The sequence below is a fragment of the Solanum verrucosum genome, unplaced genomic scaffold, assembly GCF_900185275.1.
Source record: "Solanum verrucosum unplaced genomic scaffold, falcon-dt-bn FXZP01000238.1, whole genome shotgun sequence".
Taxonomy (NCBI): domain Eukaryota; kingdom Viridiplantae; phylum Streptophyta; class Magnoliopsida; order Solanales; family Solanaceae; genus Solanum; species Solanum verrucosum.
The window spans coordinates 167,777-187,650 of record NW_026020630.1 but is presented as its reverse complement, the minus strand read 5'-3'; the positions used below and the strand labels follow the sequence as shown (position 1 = coordinate 187,650).

Genomic DNA, 19,874 nt, shown 5'->3' with positions numbered 1-19,874 from the left:
TTGTTCGGCCATGTTTTGCATTATGTAAATTTTTGATACCTGCATGACCAATGCTTGTTATATTTCTCCTTTTCTGTAATTTTGGGATTTAACATTTCATTTTAATATTTTTCTTGTTTGCAGGATAAAACAGGTCATGACCTTAAAGTGTTTCGAAGATTAGCTAGTTCTCTGAAAGAAATATCGATTCAGAAGTCACCTGTTTGACTGGCCATCTCCCTCTTTTGTTCTTTCCTAAGTATAGGGGGTATGAAGAATTTGGTTGAGTTGTAATGTAATTGTATATTATCTTTTATATAGTGCTTGTCCTATATTTTTTTAATCCTCCAATCTGTTGTACATATTGTATATCATACTACGGCCTCTATTGGGCAATTTAGCTATTCCCATTTCTGAGTTTTTTTTTTGGGATCGTATTATTGTGTATTTACTGTTCAGAATGTTTTATTGTGCGTATTTGTAGTATTTTGTCATGACCTTGTTATTTTTTTCCGAATTGCATTGAACTATTTTTTCTTGAGCTGAGGGAATATCAAAATTAATCTCTCTACCTTCAAGGTAGAGGTAAGCTATGTGTAGACTCTATCCTTTTCCGACCCCATTTTATGGGATTGCATTGGGTGTGTTGTTGAATTCTGAATGTTATAATCCATCAGAACTACTATTGGTTAAATAGACGGCAGAAAAAACTTGTTTCTTCATGACCATTAAGTTTAATTATTGGACGTGATAAACCATTAGTCTAATACATCTATGAATTGGAATCCACTTATAAGACGGATAATCAAGACTTTATATATGGTCCTTGATCCTTTATGCATATCGCTTTGTGTAATCTCAACATTCTATGTGCATTTCTAAGTAAGACTTTTCAGTAACTTTGTTTTACTAAGTTCAATATTAGTTGAAATTAGTCATCTTTTATCTCTTTCAATGTAACAACAATCATATTGGGTTCATGGTAGTATTTACCTCTTATAAATTTGCAATAATGTTCAAGTATTATTGCATGGAAATATTTACCTATACACAATTGCCTCTCAACATGGCTTGGAGCCTGAGAATATGATGGCTGGCCATGAAAATAAATTTGAGATCAAATTGCTGGAGGAGCAAGAGAAGTAGTAGTTGTCTCAATTGTACTTGGTAGTCATTGATGACATATGGACTACAAAAGCTTGGGTTGATATGAAAAACTGTTTCCCGGACTGTAACAATGGGGAGTTGAATACTCCTGACAACTCGGAATATGGAGGTGTGAATTTGCTAGCTCAGGTAAGCCTCCTTATCAAATGTGCCTCATGAATTTTGATCAAAGTTGTAGTTTATTGTATGGAAAACCGTTTTCCCCCTGAATTTGAACAACTTGGAAACATTGGTGGTTTTCACCAATGTTGTTTGCATACTTTTATACTTCAGCTTCCATATTAACTAAACTCGAGGACCTTAGATTAACATATTATGCCTGCATTGGCGAGGAGTGGAAAGTAGTTGATGAAGGATTTCCTCACTGCCTGCATTTGGTACTGGAGAGCCAGTTCTGATCACTTTCCGTGCCTTGAACGACTATTTCTTAAAAGTTGCAGGAATAATTCAGATTCAATGCAGCTATAATGCCTTAGATTCAAATTTTGGCTTAGCCTCTGCCATTTGCCAACCGTGCTTTGTTGTGTGAATAACCAGAAAAATAGAAACTAAATGACCAAGCTTGGGTAACTTCTGTGCTGATTTCTTGGCCAACACGGGCTTTAGCAGAAAAAATACTGCAAGTTCTTTTTCCTCCAATTTTAACTCTGCACACATTGATAAGCAGTCGAAGAAGATGGCTTTAATTTTCCTTAACTAAAAAGTTTATCTCTTTTGTTGGAAGTTTATTGATATTTCAAACAAAATTTACACTAAGAATATTGTCGATTTTTCGTGGATATTTTTTCGACTATTTGAATTAGCAAGTGTGAAACTAAAACTAGAGTTGGACTTCCAGCTGGTTGATAGAAAGTAGAGCAGAATACTGGACCAAGCTGGAAATGTGGTGGAAGTTAACTTGTCTCAGGAAATAATTAAAAGAAAGATTTTTGCACTTTCTGTTTTCATACTGAGCCATTCTGCTTCTTCTCTGTGCAGAAACTCCCTATTTTTATCACACATAAGAGAGAAAAAGCAAAATCATGTTCAAGAAACTCAAAATTCAAAAAAGGAGTACTAAGTGGTCACCAGCCTACCAATGTCTTGCAGTCTTCTAAAGTCAAGACCACTTATAATGTGAAGAAAACTATTTCCCTTCCATAGCAAACACACCTTAAAAGAGTGTCCTTTGCTCTCTTTGTTTGTTTCTAAAAAAAAATTCCCAACAGCAAGTGACATGGCTTATGCTGCTATTACTTCTCTTATGAGTACCATACAACAATCAATGGAATTAAGTGGATGTAATTTGCAATCATCCTATGAAAAGCTTGAATCCTTGAGAGCTATTATGGAGAAATCCTGCACGATAACGGGTGATCTTGAGGCATTAACAAGCTTGGAAGCTGAAATTGCAGAGGTTGCCTACAGCACAGAAGATATGATTGAATCGGAATCAAGAAAAGTTTCCTTAGTAAAAACCTCGGTTACACGAAGAATAGATTTTTGGGAACTTTGTTTCTCCCTGAAACAAGCAGTAGAACACATTGGTTCCACAATGAACAAGTGGAAGGAAATGCAGAACAAGTACAACAATATCAAAGACCTCAAAGTACAAAACATGTCCCTTGGCGATGTATCTCGACTTGCTGTAGAGACTGAGAATGTGATGGTTGGCCATGAAAATGAATTCGAGATGATGCAGGATCAGTATAAAAGATGGACTGTGGAGGGATTTTTGAAGGTAGAAAAGACGAAAACCATTGAAGAAGTGGCGGAAACATGTCTAAAAGATCTTATAGATAGAAGTTTAATTTTCATTCACCATTTCACTTTTGATGGAAAAATCAAGAGTTGTGGAATGCATGATGTGACACGTGAACTCTGCTTGAGAGAAGCTCGAAACATGAATTTTGTGAATGTTATCAAAAGGAAGAATGATCGAAATCCATGTGCTCAATTCATAAACTTTTCCTCCAATAGTAGAGGTCGGATCAGTATTAATGATGCCAGTACTGAAGAAATAGTTAGTGTCATAATAGTGAGGCCCGTTCTGTTTTCATTTTTCATAGACACCTTAGGCCAGATTTGTTGTGTTTCAAGCTAGTTAGAGTACTGGATATTGCCTCGTTGACGTGTCTTACTTTTCCGAGTTGGATACTTAACTTAACGCACTTAAGATACCTAGCTTTGAGTCTTTATCTACAGGTTTGGGTTAATCCCTCATCAGTAGACATTCCTCCATCAATAGCTAGCCTACATTATCTGCAAACTTTTATACTTAAGCTTTCGAATCCTGAGGCCTCGCAAAATGATCATTTCATATTACCATCAGAAATTTTGACAATGCCTCTATTGAGTCACCTCTGTTTGGACTGGAATTACTTGTGTTATCTTGAGCCTACAGAGAAAAGTTTGGTTTTGAAGAATTTGCAATGTCTGTTCGGGTGGAATCCTCGTTATTGTACTTCTTCTGTCTTTAGACTGATGCCCAATTTAAAAAAGTTGTACATTTGTGGAGTACACCAGGACTACAAATGTAGAAGCAATGACAGTGTCTTTCAAGATCTTTGCTACTTGGATCAGCTCCAAGAATTGAAATTTCAGATAAAAAAGGTGTACAAAAAAAAAACAGATAGTTCGCCGAGTTGGTCATCCAGGTAGGGGAATATTGAAGAGGTTTCCACCTTTGATCCTACCTCCTCCAGATGCTTTTCCCCAAAACCTTAAGAAGTTAGCTTTTGCGGTGGAAGGATTTGAGCATTATTAGTAAGTTGCCCAATCTCGAGGCACTTAAACTATCATATGATGCCTGCAAAGGCAAGGAATGGGAAGTAGTTGGGGAAGGTTTTCCTCATTTGAAGTTCTTGATACTAAAACGATTGGAGAGCTAGTAGTGATCACTTCCCATGCCTTCAACGCCTATTCGTCAAATCATGCTGGTGTTTGGATTCAATACCTCAAGATTTTTCAGAAATAACTGCACTTGAGCTAATTGATATAAGCAGTTGTACAGAACCTGTTGGAATTTCCACCAAGCAGATTCAACAGGACATTGAAGACAACTACGGAGCATATGTCGAAGTCCGTATCAGTTAGACCTCTAAGACATTTCTGTTTCAACTGAAAATATGTCTTACTGATATGGAACTCAACAAATTTTGCATAATTGTCTCCAATATCCTGTTGAATCTGCTTGGCAGAATTGTCACAACATAGTTTGAACAGCTGCTTATATTCAATATATGAGATAAGTAACATCTTGTGAATATCTGTAACAAACTTTTCTGCTTTTTTCCTGTTTGTAGCCAATGATATTGCTCCTACAGTAAATCAAAACATGAATAATTTGATTGAATTGAAATTTGAATGGTTTATTCAGAAGAACAAGAGTCAATTAGGACTTCTGAGATTTGTATAAGATCACTAGCATGAAGTGATCCTCTATGCTTCATACCTCCCTATAGCGTGAATCGTCTCTTAAATATTTCACTGAAAAGAAAAAAGGAACAAGATGGCTACTCAAAAGGCGAACGTCTCAGTATCAAGAACTTCAAGCTAGAAAACCTTAATCAACTACTTCTCACTCCAAATTATAAAACGGTCATCTAGACATCTTCAAACATTTGAGATTTGGTGGGGACGAGTTGAAGTGTCTAGACGTGCATTCTCAAAATTGGAGTGTTTAGTTGTCAGTTGAGCTCAAGTTAAAGGTGTCTATCTATTATGCCTAAAAAAAATATACAAGACTGACACTACAAAAGCTTGAGTTAAAAAATAAGTTAAAAAAATGGTGTGGCTTCACGTACTGCTCTCTCAACTCCCCACGGAGAGTTCCATAAATATTTTGCAAGAAAATTATCTGGAAGTCATATCACCAAAAAATTCATGGTTTAACACACAAAAAAAATAGAGAAAATTGCCTAGTTTTTGTAAAATGGCTCCTAAATGCCTAAAATATGTGCAAAAAATGGGCAGGCTTCACGTACTGCTCCTCCAACTCTCTCCAGAGGGATCCTTTAAAGGTTTTACAAGAAATCGCCCGAAGGCATATCTTCAAAATATTCATGGGCTAACTGAGAAAATCGTCAAATTCCTGTATAATGGCATCTAAATGCCCAAAATATGTGCAAAAAGTGATGAGGTTTCACGTACTGCTCCCTAACTCCCTACAGAAGATTCTATAAAGGTTTTGAAAAAAAAAAAACATCAGAAATCATATCACCAAAATATTTGTGAATTAAAACACACGAAAAATCAAGAAAATCACCTAATTCGTGTAAAATGGCTTTTAAATTCCAAAAATATGTGTAAAAATGGTAAAGCTTCACGTACTGCTCCCCCAACTCCCTACAAAGAGTTATATAAATATTTTATAAAAAATCGTTCGAAAACCATATTGCCAAATTATTTATGGGATACACGAAAAACAAAGAAAATCGCCTCATTCAGGTAAAATGGCTCCTAAGTGCCACCAAAAGATTGATATGTCGTCACTAAAAGATAGAATTAGTGGCAAGTTCGGTCGCCACCAAAAGATTAAAGATAGAATTAGTGGCAAGTTTTGTCGCCACCAAAGGATTAATATGTCGTCACTAAAAGACAACAGTGGCAAGTTTTGTCGCCACTAAAAGATTGATATGTTGCCACTAAAGACAGAATTAGTGGCAAGTTTTGTCGCCGCCAAAAGATTAATATGTTGCCACTAAAAGATTGATATGTCGCCACTAAAAGACAGAATTAGCAGCAAGTTTTGTCGTCACTAAAAGATTGACATTTATTTCTTTCAATGCAACAACAATCATACTGGGTTCGTGGTAGTATTTACCTCTTATGGATATGCAATAATGTTGAAGTATTATTACATGAAAGTATTTACATATACGCCAGTGCTTACGAACATGGCTTGGTGCCTGAGAATATGATGGTTGGCCATGAAAATGAATTTGAGATCAAATTGCTGGAGGAGCAAAAGAAGTAGTAGTTGTCTCAATTGTAGGGATGGAGGGAGTTGAGAAGACAACTTTGGCTAACAAAATCTACACTGATTCATTCATTATGTCTTGCTTTGACATTTGTGCAAAAGGTATTGTTTCACAAGAGTACTATTGTGTGACAAATGTACTTCTAAGCCTTCTTTCTTCAATGAACAACAAGATGACGGACAACTACATATGGACTACAAAAGCTTAGGTTGATATTAAAAAAATGTTTCTCGGACTGTAACAATGGGAGTTGAATACTCCTGACAACTCGGAATATGGAGGTGGCTGAATTTGCTTGGTCAGGTAAGCCTCCTTATCAAATTCACCTCAGGAATTTTGATCAAAGTTGTAGTTTATTGTATGAAAAGGTTTTTATGAAAAACCGTTTCCCCCCTGAATTTGAACAACTAGGAAACATTGGTTTTCGCCAATGTTGTTGGCATACTTTTATACTTCAGCTTCCATATTAACTAAAAGATTTATATGTCGCCACTAAAAGATAGAATTAGTGGCAAGTTTCGCCGCCAACAAAAGATTAAAGACAGAATTAGTGGCAAGTTTTGTCGCCACCAAAAGATAAATATGTCGCCACTAAAAGACATAATTAGTGGCAAGTTTTGTTGCCACCAAAAGATAAATATGTCGCCACTAAAAGACAGAATTAGTCAAGTCTTGTCGCCACCAAGAGATTAATATGTCGCCACTAAGAGATTGAAGTAGTGGCAAGTTATGTCGCCACTAAAGATTAATATGTCACCACCAAAAAATTGATATGTCACCACTAAAAGATTGAATTAGTGGCAAGTTTTATCGCCACTAAAAGATTTATATGTCTCCAAGAAAAGATTGATTAGTGGCAAGTTTTGTTGCCACCAAAAGATTAAATACTTTCTTTAAAGAGAATCTTTGACCTCATCCCCCACCCCCCACCCCTACACCCAAAAAAAATAAAAAATCAGCCAAACATAGTTTAAGTACATAGTTGTTCTAACCCAAAAAAAAAAAAAGTTCCTAATTTATTTGTCTCCATAGCTTCATAGAGCTATTCGTACTAGTTCTACCAAAAATAAATAAATCTTAATAATCTACCTACTTTCGCAGCTTTATAGGCAAATAAAAGAGGAATAGCTAGTCAAAACAATGCCAACATATTTAATGTTATCTTACGAGTGTTGTTTGAAAAAAATAGAATGAACGCGAACCATATCCTTAACTTATATAGGTAGAGAGATTATTTTACGATAAGACCCTAAACTCTAGACATATATATTTCAACTTAGAAAATTATCTTTAATTATTTTTAGCAAATGAAAAGCGATATTTATCACCTCATCAAATTTTTCAAGAGTCAAAGTGAATGCAAGAGCCATATTTATGTGATCATCAGAAAAACTTACTAACATCCCATACTTCTCACATTGTGATCCAAAATATGGACCAATGTTATATTTCATTAATGGTGTATCATTTTTCAGCGTCGTGATGTTACGTAAAAGAAATTCAAAACTTTAACCATATTGGGATAGAAAACGATACAATTTATTCAAATATTGCACTCATTAAAACAATACAGTACAACAAAATACTCTATATTATGAGTACCAACATTCCACAAAAAAAAAAACTACTACAAAGTTTTATTTAAACTGGAAATGAACTTTTTTTTCTCTCTTCTTTTTTTGGGAACATCAAATTTTTGTCATGAGCTTTTTACTTTTTCTGAGACTTGAGTTCTTCCACTCTTTTTTCAGTATCCTTCAATGCTTTCCCATATATGCTTATCATCTGCCAAAAAATAAAAAAAATAAAAAAAATTATTTGAAAAAATGTGTTACCAAGTTCATAATATATTTCATTTTTTAATTCAAAAGATATGGTAGTACTTTTATGAAACTAATATGCATCATAACAAATTATCTAGTTGAAAAAATAGAATGAACGCAGACTTTGTCCTTAACTGATTATTTTCCAATAAGACTCTTGACTCTAGGCATATTTCAACTCAAAAAATCATATTTAATTATTTCTAACAAATGAGAAGTGATATTTATTACCTCATCAAGTTCTTCAAGACTCAAGGTGAATGGAGGAGCCATATTTACGTGATCACCAGAAAAACTTACCAACATCCCATGCTTCTCACATTGTGATCCAAAATATGTACCAACACCTTAATTAAGCAAAAAATAATTAATTAATTAATTAATTTATAAAATAGAAATGAACATTGAATTTAATTTAACTCGAACATTAAAAATAAAAGGAAGAAACGTACCCCATTCTAGTGGAAAAGGATCATTAGCAGATTTGTTATCAACAAACTCCGTAGAAAGTACCAAACCAGTTCCCCTTATCTTTTAAAAAAAAAAAAGAAGGAAAAAGAGTGAATAAAACTTCGAGTTTAAAATTTTATGCATTAATAGTATAAAAGAATTTATACTAAAAATCACTTAAAATGAGTGGCAAAGCATGTTCTTACCTAAGGGAGTCAATTCATGACCCTTTTTCGCTGATAAATTATATTATGTAGATAGATTAATTTCTTTTATTTATATATATACTTCATATTAAATAAATTATAATTTTTCTAATGAAAATTTTGATTTCAATAATGTATAAACTTTAAAAGTCAATTACAGATAATACTATTCAATAGCATTTGATGATAAGTGGTAACACAAAATAAATAGTAAATAAGTTGCTATAACGATAATAATAAACAAAAATCATGATAATATCGACGTATATAACTTAAATATATATAAGAAAAGTAAGTACCTCCCCAATTATGGGACTGTCGATAAATGCTTTCAAACCTTCTTGAAACTTTGGTGATAATTTGTTCACTACCTCAGTAATATTTTTTTCCCTGAAAAAATTAAACTTAAATATTTTTAGTGTATCGAAGATATAAAAAAATATTTGACAAATTAAATCAAAGGTACATACTTATAAATCTTTAGTGCTTCCAATGCAACGGCACACGCAACAGGGTGTCCAGAATAAGTAAATCCATGGCAAAAAACACCTAATTGTAGAAAAAATTATTAAAATATAAATAAATGAATACAAAAAAAATATAATAATTACTAATAAAAATATTCAATCATATTGATATTATATGCTCACCAAGTTGATTGCTTTGAGCACTTATGACCTTGGAAATTTCTTCGCTTACAAGCACAGCACCAATTGGTATATATCCACCAGAAAGAGCCTAAAATCATAGTTAAAATAGATAAATAATTAAGAATTCACAACCTGAAGTGATGTGATTGTGTAAATATTATATATATATATATATATCATTAGTGCACGTATTTTAAACTCTTCTAATTAGAGTTTAAATTTATACAGTAATAATGTAAATAAATTTAGTTCAGTTGGCAAAGAGTTAAATAGAAAAATTCAGAATATAAGTTCATACAAGTACAAGGGCATCAGATCATTTCGTAATAATTTTGCATTACCTTTGCTATAGAGACAAGATCAGGTTTAATGTTGTACTTATCACAGCCAAACATTGTCCCAAGTCTTCCAAATCCACATATCACCTCATCCGCGATGAAAAGAATGTCATATTTCTTTAAGACAGCTTGAATCTAAAAAAATAAAGTAGAAACAAGTTAAATTTTTTTTAGTTAAAATGAATATTAAATGATTAAAAATGTTCTTATAATTATTTACGAAAATATAATGTATGAAGTATTTTGCAAGAAAAAAAAAAACAATTGAGAAAAATGAGACGGGAAGGGAGTTAGAATTTTAATTTGGGTATATACATTCAAAAAATACCATAAATATTAGGGACAAAATAATATTTGAAAGTGTCAAATCAAATACACTTACAAGGGGCTATCAATTACTCTTTCCGTCTCAATTTATATGATTCTTTTTTTATATTTTAAAAAGTGACATTTTCTTATGTTTAGTAATATTGCAACGTTAAATGTCTATCTTATCATTACTGTGATGTATAGTAGCCACATATATCTATAACTTATTTTTCATCACAAATTTATGTCTAATAGAATATTATTATATAAATTGAGACGAATGAAACAATAAACCACACCTTCTCAAAATAGGTTTCCGGAGGAATTATGACACCTGCTCCTCCCATGACTGGTTCCGCAATGAAAGCAGCAACCTAGGTGAATACACAAATATACGCGATCATTAAATAAGATTAAATATATGTCAATATTTTTTTTATGCTTCGATTTTATTATTATTTTTAATATTTGTACTGTTGGTATTATTTTCTTCAATATTTTTACTATAACTTTTTGCTCTTGCATTTCTTTTTCAAACTATTTTCTAAAAAAATATTTTTCTTGAATTAAAGATCTATCGAAAACAGTCAGATATGCAATGAAAAAAATTGATAAGAAGTGATAAAAGTAGATAGAAATTACTGTTTCAGGACCCTCTTTGAGTATAAGATTTTCCAAATTATTTGCCAACCTAGTTGAGTACTCCTCTTCTGTCTCATCTGGCATACATATTTCATTTTAGTAAAATGCATAGTTATTAATAAAAACATATAATATAGGATCAATATAAGAGAGAATAAATAATAATAATAATAATCTACCTGGCAAGTGATTGTTCCAATAATGAGGGCAATCAGTGTGAAGAATATATGGAGGTGGCAAATCAAATTTTAGATGTAGTGAAGGAAGCCTGCAAAATAAAATGGATAGAATTGGGTTAAATTTGAACGGTTTAAAATAAATACTATAATTTAATATGTTTAGATGGGATTTAAAAAACAGAAATATAAAAATATAATGCAGTCAAAATTTAACAGTGACATAATCAGAATTGTCATTAAGGGGTTCAAAAAACAGAAATATAAAAATATAATGCAGTCACGTGCTGAAAATTTAATAGTGACATAATCAGAATTGTCATTAAGGGGTTCAAAATCTGAAAAAGTAAACATATTAACTAATCGAAAGGAATCCGACATCTACTATATATACATAAAATTAATTTTAACCATGTATACATAGTATAGTTTTCATCAAATGGGATATAAATGAACCCCCTGACTATAAGCTAGCTCCGCCCTAGTTCCTATGTGGTTAGGCTACTCTTCTTCTCTCAATTTACTTTATATATAATAGTGTATTTTTGTACCCAAGGGCTCCAGTCAACACTTTTATTCTCCCCCGCCCCCCAACCCTCAACTACTATCACTATCATCCACCACCACTGATCCTCCTATAACGGAGATAAATTGAGTTACAATGTTTTAAGTAATGGATCATAATCTAACTTGTTCAACTTATATCAAATTTTATTTTAATAATTTATAAGAATGAACTCTTAATAATTGTGTCAAACATTATTGGAGTCTTTTTTCTTTTATTATTTATACTTATAATTTATTTAATTATTAAATAATACCTTTCCCCTTATTCTGGTTATATGAGTATAATATATCATGCTTGGAAAAATAATATTTTTTAACAAAAAATTTCATGAATCAACTTAGATTACATATTTAGCTAACTTATAACTTTTTTTTATTTTATCTTTAAACAATATTAAAATGATCATGACATATTTAAAACTATAAATTAAAAATAAATATACATAAAAGACTATCAAATTTATATTTAAGCAAGTATCGTCATATAAAATAAAATGAATAGCGTATTACCCAGAGAGACCGGCAGTCATATAAGTTGAACCATGGTATCTGTTTGAAGGTGATATATATGAAGAATATTGTGTCAGCCAAAGTAAAAATAAATAAAAAAAATGAAATATTTTTTTTTAATAAAAAATCAACTTTTTCCAAAAAAAAAAAAAAGCTTACGCATTTTTTCGAGAAATAATTTTCTTTTTGTTTGGTCTCCCAATGGCATTGTTGTAATACCACACCAACTTCACCTACAAATAATTGACATGTAAAGGTCAAATGTTAATTATTTAATATCCTTGAAAACTTCTCCATAAAAATATTTATACAATCAAACAGCGTAAATAATGAATCCACTTTATTGAAAAATTATATTATAGTGTGAAATAAATAGAATTATATTATAGTGACATTTATAGATCTTTCTAAAATTTTGTTGTCAAAATTCTTATTTGAGTACACTACACTTCAATCAAATCGTTTAAAAAATACTTATAAATAATTTTATGTAATAATGATGATTAACAAAATAGAATAAACAATACACATATAGTACTATAATATATTACATTACACTTGAATGGATAATAATTTAAAATAAATAATAAATAACATGTTATAACAGATTAAATTAAATTTATAAAATAAGAAGAAAAAAAACATTAACAGAACCTGAGTGTCATTAGCTTCTGATCCACTATTTGTGAAAAAAACTTTTCCCATCTTATTTGCAGTAAACATATTTATGAGCTCCTTTGCAAGATCCTGTATTTGTTTTTAAAATAAAATTAATTAATCAGTCACATCTACTCCTTCTGTCCTAAAATAATTATTACATTTTATTTCTCGAGAATCAAATTAATCAATTTTTGTAATTAAATTGGATTATATTGTCTTAAAATGTCTATTGAAATTGATATAATTTGATTCTCGACAAACAAAATAAATATTTATGGGATGGAAGGAGTAATATTAATAAATTAATAGCCAAATTTAGAAGTATTGAACTAAGAATTTTGCTAATATATACCAAAGAAGGTTTTGTGGAACGATTCCAAAATGAATGGTAAAATGCCAATTTATTGAGTTGTTTATTTGCAGCTTCAATAAGACGAGGCTCACTTCCCCCTACAATAATGCAGATTCGTATCACGTAAGATTTATTATAAAAAAATTCTTTATTTCAGAGCTCAAATTCGAAATATTTAATTAAAAACAGAAAATTTTTATTCATCGCACGCTATACTCTTTTGTGATGAAAGTCATCTTTTGATCATATAAAAATATATTTTAATAATATAAAAAATAATATCTATACTATCAATACATAACTTAATCCAATCAAGAATTTCACAAAATCCCAAAGAAATTTTTTATAATAATCAATGATGGCTTTCAACATGAGGCAATCAAAGTAAAAATATTTGGCATGAAGAAAATATTTATAAATAAATAAATAAATCATTTTTTAGCAATCAAATTAAACATTAATTAAAAAGAGAAAAATGAATTTTTTTACTTATATGTTTCTCTTACTCTAATTAAAATAATTTCTAAATTTTATAAAATATTGGATATTGAGGTAAAATTTCTCCCATCAAACACACCATAAATGTAGCTGTCAAACTATTTATTGGGTTGGTCCATCCATGAAGCATGGGTCCTAATTAAAGAAGAAAATAGTAAATTTCATAATTAACTACACTCTACCTGCAATACAATAAATAAAGGATTTAGCGATAATTATTTAGCGATAATAATATAATTATCGTTCTATTATATTTAGCGGCAATAATAAATATGAATATTTATAATTAACACTTTACATAAATACCATTAAAAATCAACGACTCTCGATGTAATGACATTAATTTTTTTCAGTATTCACTATTAGAAAATAAGAGACTACTGACAGAACAAAATTTAGTAGCTAAACAACAAAAATCCCCAATTAATCCAATTTAGTCACGGTCCTTACAAATTTCAAGAATATTCAATTAGTTAAGAGCCTTTTAACAATGGATTAGATAGAGACTACATACAAATTTCGTAGTTAATTTCATATTCTTTTTAGTTGTGATTGATGTTAAATACTATTTCTGCTGCAATAAAAATTGTCATTAAATATCTCTTTTGTTGTGGCGAGAATTAAAACACTACAGTAACAAAAGAGAACTGGTGGAATTAAATCAAATGAAAGACAAAATTAGCCAATAAAATCAAATAATGCAATAATTAAGGATTGTAATTAAATACCTAACACTGTGCACCATAAACCAGATAAAGAATCAAGGTACTTCTTTCCATTTACGTCATAGACATAAGAACCCTATAACAAATTACACAAATGTTAAAAGCATAGTAATATCTTAAAAGTTTCTCAAAAGTTAAAAATAACCAACAAATCTTAAGTTAAAAAATATTTTTATTTTCAAAATAATAAATAATTAAGAGATAAGGCATAAATAACCTCTGAATTATGATCAAAATTTCAGCAACACACCTTAATTTAATTAGGGCCCTATTAAATTAACGTGTGTCATTGAATTTTCGATCATAATTCAGGAGCTACTTATGCCTCAGGTAACCAAAACAAATTTTTATACAAACAATGCATATAACTTAAAACTTGTAATAAAAAGAAAACTCAAAATCTAACCTCCGCTCTATCTATAACTAAAGGTCCCATATCAATCATCCATGCCGCAGTAAAAGGTGCCAACATATCATGTCCCATAAATCTGTAAATTAAACGTGTACATAATTTGTTAACTAGATATATTAGTAAAATTACAAAAATAAAAAATAAAAAATCGTAGTAAAGTAATTGAACTTTATCCAGTACAACAGCAATATTATGAAATTTTATCATAATAAATATTTGTTTTCCTCAATTTAGAATGACTTGAGTACTTTACCCATTAGTAGTCTTGGCCATTCCTTCAAGCTTTCTTGAAAATCTATGAGGAGAAAGAACAAGAGAGAAAGATGAAGCAAGAAATGAAATATACAGAGAGAAAGAGAGGGTAAATGTATATATATATATAAGGAAAAAGTTGTGAATTATGGGCCATTGTTTAATAAACTTATATTAAGATATATTATGTCCTTTTTGAGTTTCACATCATCTGAATTATTGAGACTTGAGAGTGTAACATCTTTGTTTTTTTATGGTTGTTACTCATTGTATTGTATTATATTGTTAGTTTAAATACAATATTTATTTTGATTATTACTTAAATTCAATTATATTGTATTGTTTAAACTCAGATTTAGATAAGAGATAAGTGTCAAAAACACATCTAAACTGCACTCTTTTTTTTAGTTTCATACCTAAATTATTGGGACTGTGAGTTTCGTACCTAAACTATCACTTATTAGTTTGAAAAACACATCTCTCTTTTTTATAACACTCACATCATGGTGTGTGTAATACATTTTCTCTTTTACTTTAAAAAATTGTCACATCATACTCCACATGGACAAAACATTTCATCTTGAAAAAAATTAAATAAATTATTAATATTAGTTAAAATTAAAGATTAAAAAATAAAATAAATTTTCTTACCCACACCATCACTTCCTCACCGTAACCACTCCTCCCTCCGCCTCATTTTTTTAGTTTTTTTTCTCTTATTTTAAATTTTTTTATAAAATTATATAATTTTTTTTTGCTTCATCCCCCTGCTCAAATACTAATTTAGATATTATTTTGTTTTTTTAAAAGAAAAATTCTACCCACTCCACCTAGTCCTCCGCTTTCAATTTTTTTCTCGTTTTGTGTTAGATATATCCATATCGAAAATATATTTTACTTGCTGCCGCAAGACTATTTTTATTAATGTTAATTCGGTACATGAAAAAAATTCCTAAAAATATATGTACATATCTAACATAGAACGGAAAAATGTAAAAATAAATAAATAAATTAGGAGCGGATAGTTTAGGTGTGAAACTCAAATAAAAGGGATAGTTTAGGTGTGCTTTTGAAACTTATTTCTTTAGATAATGACGAAAAGATCTATTTTATGTAACGACTGATTTGGTGTGATCACTTCGTTACCTTAATATTTTCTTCTAATTTTGTCTTTATTTATTATTTAATAATCATAATTCATCTTTTATCATATCATTTTACAATAGCTCTATCCAATACCATACTTTTATTGTAGGTTTATCATTCAAATTATGAATGTGTAACATTAAGTTACGATGGAGAACAATATAATCTATTCAAAAATTATATTCCTTAAAATAATATATTACAATCCATTATAAAACAACGTAACAATTATCCAAATTAAATTTCCTATATAAACTTCAGTCAATAGTTAGCGAGACACAACAAATTAAGTATATTTATTTTTCCTTAGGGAACACATTGGGCCTAGAAAATTGTGTGCAAAGAATATTGGGAAAATGATATGAAAAATACTCTAACTTTGGCCGAAATTGTTGTTACGATACCAAACTTTATGGAGGACCTTTTACCCTCTGCACTATTTGATAGTGTATTGTAAAAGTATATATGTGCCCACGTGGACACATTACTATTTAAAATGATGCAATATTTATGATGTCCACGTGGGCACATATATACCTTTAAAATATACTATTAAATAGTGCATGGGGGTAAAAGGTCATTTCCAAAGTTCGGTATTGTTATAGCAATTTCGATCAAAGTTCGGATATATTTCAGACTTTTTTCCCAAAAATATTTGAAGCATAAGCACATATTACCTCTGTCTCATCATATTAATAATTAATTATCCGCATCACTAAAAATAGTTACCTCAACTTTTTTTTTTCCTCCCTAGGAGCTCCCACCCCTTTTGGTCCCTTGGTGACTCGAGCTCGCAACCTTCGGGTTGAAAGTGAGGAGTGCTTACCATCCGAGCAACTCGTTACCTCAACTTTCTTATATATAAAAATGAATAAAATAAAGATAGAACTAATTATAATTTTTTTATTTTACCATTATAATTATTAAATTTTGAAAATGTAAGCAAATTTGTACGTTCTAAAAAAATTTCTCAAGAGATAAATTAGTAAAATCATTCTTCTATTTAAATATATTTAAAGAAATATGTAAAACAAAAAGTATTCAATTAATATAAAAGGAAAAAAGGCTCAAATTTGTCATTGAACTTTGTGAAAAATTTATCAATTTCATCAATTAAAAGTTTGGCTCGTCTGTGTCTTTTCTGTTTGAGAAGAGATTTATTCATGTCATGATTTGTTAATTGAAATGACATAGATAAGCAAAAACTTTTAACGAATGATATAAATGAGCTTTTTCTCAAAGTTCGATAGCATACTTGAGCCTTTCACATTTAAAAATGATTTAATTAATGATGTGGTCGAATCATAATTGACCACATGTAAAAATATTTTTGCAAAACCGAAATTACTTTCAGTTAACAAATAATGGCATGGATGAGCTTTTTCTCAAACGGTAATATCATAAATGAATCAAACTCTTAACGAATGACATAGATGAGTATTTTATCAAAATTCGATATTATACTTGATCTTTTTCCCAATATAAAAAGAACAAGGAAACATTTCGTATTCACAAATAGTTGAGAGAAGGATCGCAATTCAAGGTCGTAACGTAGATAGTCTATCATATGCAAATATTACTAGCTAATTTCACGATCCAAATACATCTGATTATTTCATTAAAAAAATATTAGTTTTAGAAAAAAACGTAATGCATAAATCTGTAATGGCAGTTGAGCTAGTGAAATAGGTAATATTCTATAAGGTAGGAATTGATTCTTTCTGGTCATACCTTCTCAATCGATCTCATTGCACCAAATATACCAAGTGCGACTTATACATTTCATCTATAATTTGTGATTTATTACATAAAAAAAGTTTATTCAGTATACACCCAAAAAATAGCAACGGTTGATTTATCTGTGATTTTTTAAACTTAGGGCATTAAGTTGATTTTTCTTGAATCTCAACATAGCGCAGGATCATTTTGCGGAAAAAATATTTTAAAGAAAAATAAAGTAAACTATCATGTATATTCAAATTTGAGATTTTTGCTTTTTAAGAAAAATGCTTAAATATGTCATCAAACTTAAAGTAAAGACTTATTTATACCATTTGTTAAAAGTTTGGTTCATTTATACTATTTTCGATTGAGAAGATGTTCATCCATGTCATTGTTTGTTAACTGAAATGACATAGATGAGTCAAACTTTTAATAGATGTCATATATATGTTTTTTCTCAAAGTTCGATGGCATATTTAACCCTTTTCACTTTTAAAAAATAATTTAATTAATGACGTGGCAGAATCGTAATTGACCACTTTTAAAAAATGATTTTGCAAGATCAAAATATTTTAAGTTTATAAATAATGACATGAATGAGTCTTTTCTCAAACAAAAATGACATAAATGATCCAAACTTTTAACGTATGACATAGATAAGTCTTTTCTCAAAATTTAATGGCACATTTAGAGCCCATTTGGGTTGACTAAAAAAAGTAGTTTTTAAGTAAAAAATAAAAAACCAAACTGAAATGACTTTTAAGTCAAAAAATAAAAAGTAAGGGGAGTTCTACTTTTAGTTTTAAACTTATTTTAAGTCATTTTTTGTCTTGCCAAACATTTCGTGACTTATTTTAAGTCATTTTTGACTTATTTTAAGTTATTTTTTTATATTTGTCAAACCGTTCCAAAAGTCAAACTGACTTAAAAGTAGATTTGACCAATTTTTAAGTCAATTCAAACGAGCTTTTATTTTAAGTTATTTTTAACCTTACCAAACACTTTCTAACTTATTTTAAGTCATTTTAAAACTTATTTTAAGTTATTTCTATATTTACCAAACACTTTCAAAAATAAAAAAAACTAACTTAAAAATATATTTTAACAACTTTTAAGCCAATCAAAATACAATTTTATTCACAATCTCACTATAGTTCTAAATATATTGATGGATTCATTGGAGGACAATATTGAGGGGCACTGTTGTCATTTTTCTTGCACAATAACTATGAGAAACTATTTTATTATTACTTTCTCCGTTTCTAATTATTTGTCCACTTTCGAATTGATAAATCTCTTAAGAAAATAATAATTGACATAGTGAGTTAACTAGTTATCCCTATTAGTGGATGAATTAAAATTTTTATAATTTTTAAGAAATTTTATATTTTTAAAAATTAATTTAACTAAAGATATAATATATAAAAAATTGTGTGTTTTCTTGATTTGTCAAAATAAAGAAGTAAAAAAGAAAACTGAAGAAGTAATTTTGACAGAGGAGTATTAAATTAATTAAGAAATATTATTTAATTCAATCTACTTTTTGTGGACAGAAAATTTAGTGGCACAATTCTTTAACGTCCAAAAATTGCTAAAATGTAGGCAGGCAATTGTCTCTTTCAATAATACTCTAGATATTTGTGCCAATATATTTCATTATTTTGGTCTCTGATACAAATGGAATTTAAAGAATCAATTAACTTTTTATATTTATCTTTAAAATATATATTTAAAGTATAATTGTTTTGTGTTTTCCACATCATTTTTAAATAATGTATGCTATTTTCGTTTCAATTTACATAAATACTCATAAATATTTTTAGTTGTTAGTTTGTTATGAATTCTGAATTTTTAATGTCATTTTCAAATAATACTTGTTACTTCTTCTTTTTCAATATAAATGATACATACATATGGACTTAGAGAGTCAATCAAAATATTTACAATTGCTAAATATTGTGGTTTATAATATCTGTTACGTAACTTTTAATAGTATATATTATTCCATCTGTTCATATTCATATGACACTAATAACATTTTAAGAGTCAATTAAATATTTTTTAAAAATTGTATCTCTAATATATATTGTAGCTAAATTATAATAAATGGAGTAATTAAATTTAAAAAGAATAATTTACCACAAAATAGACAAAGTGAAAGAAATTTTAAAAAAATATTGTGAGGCACAAATAAAGAGAAGGAAATATAAATTACTCAGATGGGGTCCATTCTTTAAAAGGCAGTTGGGTAATAAAAAGAAAATTGGAAAAAAATGACAGAGAGAGTATTCATGTACAATGTTGTTTCAGCATAATATTAAGAAAATTC

At 29.5% G+C, this 19,874-nt stretch overlaps 2 protein-coding genes and 1 pseudogene across 2 annotated transcripts in view; 2 read left to right on the top strand and 1 right to left on the bottom strand.

The window, feature by feature from the left end:
* Positions 1-405, top strand: part of LOC125811845 (nuclear pore complex protein NUP205) — a 30,743-nt gene extending 30,338 nt beyond the window's left edge. The window contains exon 45 of the mRNA XM_049491395.1: positions 124-405. Coding sequence (XP_049347352.1) covers positions 124-207 — 84 coding nt within the window. The 3' untranslated portion in view covers positions 208-405. The remainder of the gene's footprint in view (positions 1-123) is intronic.
* Positions 406-2,362: 1,957 nt separating this feature from the next.
* On the top strand, positions 2,363-4,543 carry LOC125811844 (putative late blight resistance protein homolog R1C-3; annotated as a pseudogene).
* A 3,269-nt stretch (positions 4,544-7,812) lies between these two features.
* LOC125811438 (gamma aminobutyrate transaminase 2) lies at positions 7,813-14,503 on the bottom strand. Its single transcript, XM_049490928.1, has 16 exons — positions 14,420-14,503; positions 14,017-14,089; positions 12,791-12,888; positions 12,433-12,525; positions 11,938-12,011; positions 11,779-11,817; positions 10,705-10,793; positions 10,526-10,602; positions 10,183-10,257; positions 9,578-9,709; positions 9,237-9,324; positions 9,057-9,135; positions 8,886-8,976; positions 8,383-8,461; positions 8,162-8,277; positions 7,813-7,892 (listed from the first exon to the last, which is right to left on the bottom strand). Exons 1-16 carry the CDS (start codon positions 14,495-14,497, stop codon positions 7,818-7,820), a joined length of 1,356 nt encoding a protein of 451 aa, XP_049346885.1. The 5' UTR covers positions 14,498-14,503; the 3' UTR covers positions 7,813-7,817.
* Between the last annotated feature and the right edge of the window lie 5,371 nt (positions 14,504-19,874).

Coding starts and splice junctions, on each gene's coding strand:
- LOC125811438 (XM_049490928.1), bottom strand. CDS start 14,497: ATGGGACATGATATGTTGGCACCTTTTACTGCGGCATGGATGATTGAT. Junction 12,889..14,016: donor TTTATGGTGCACAGTGTTAG/GTATTTAATTAC, acceptor GCATTATTGTAG/GGGGAAGTGAGCCTCGTCTT. Junction 12,012..12,432: donor CAGAAGCTAATGACACTCAG/GTTCTGTTAATG, acceptor AATTATTTGTAG/GTGAAGTTGGTGTGGTATTA.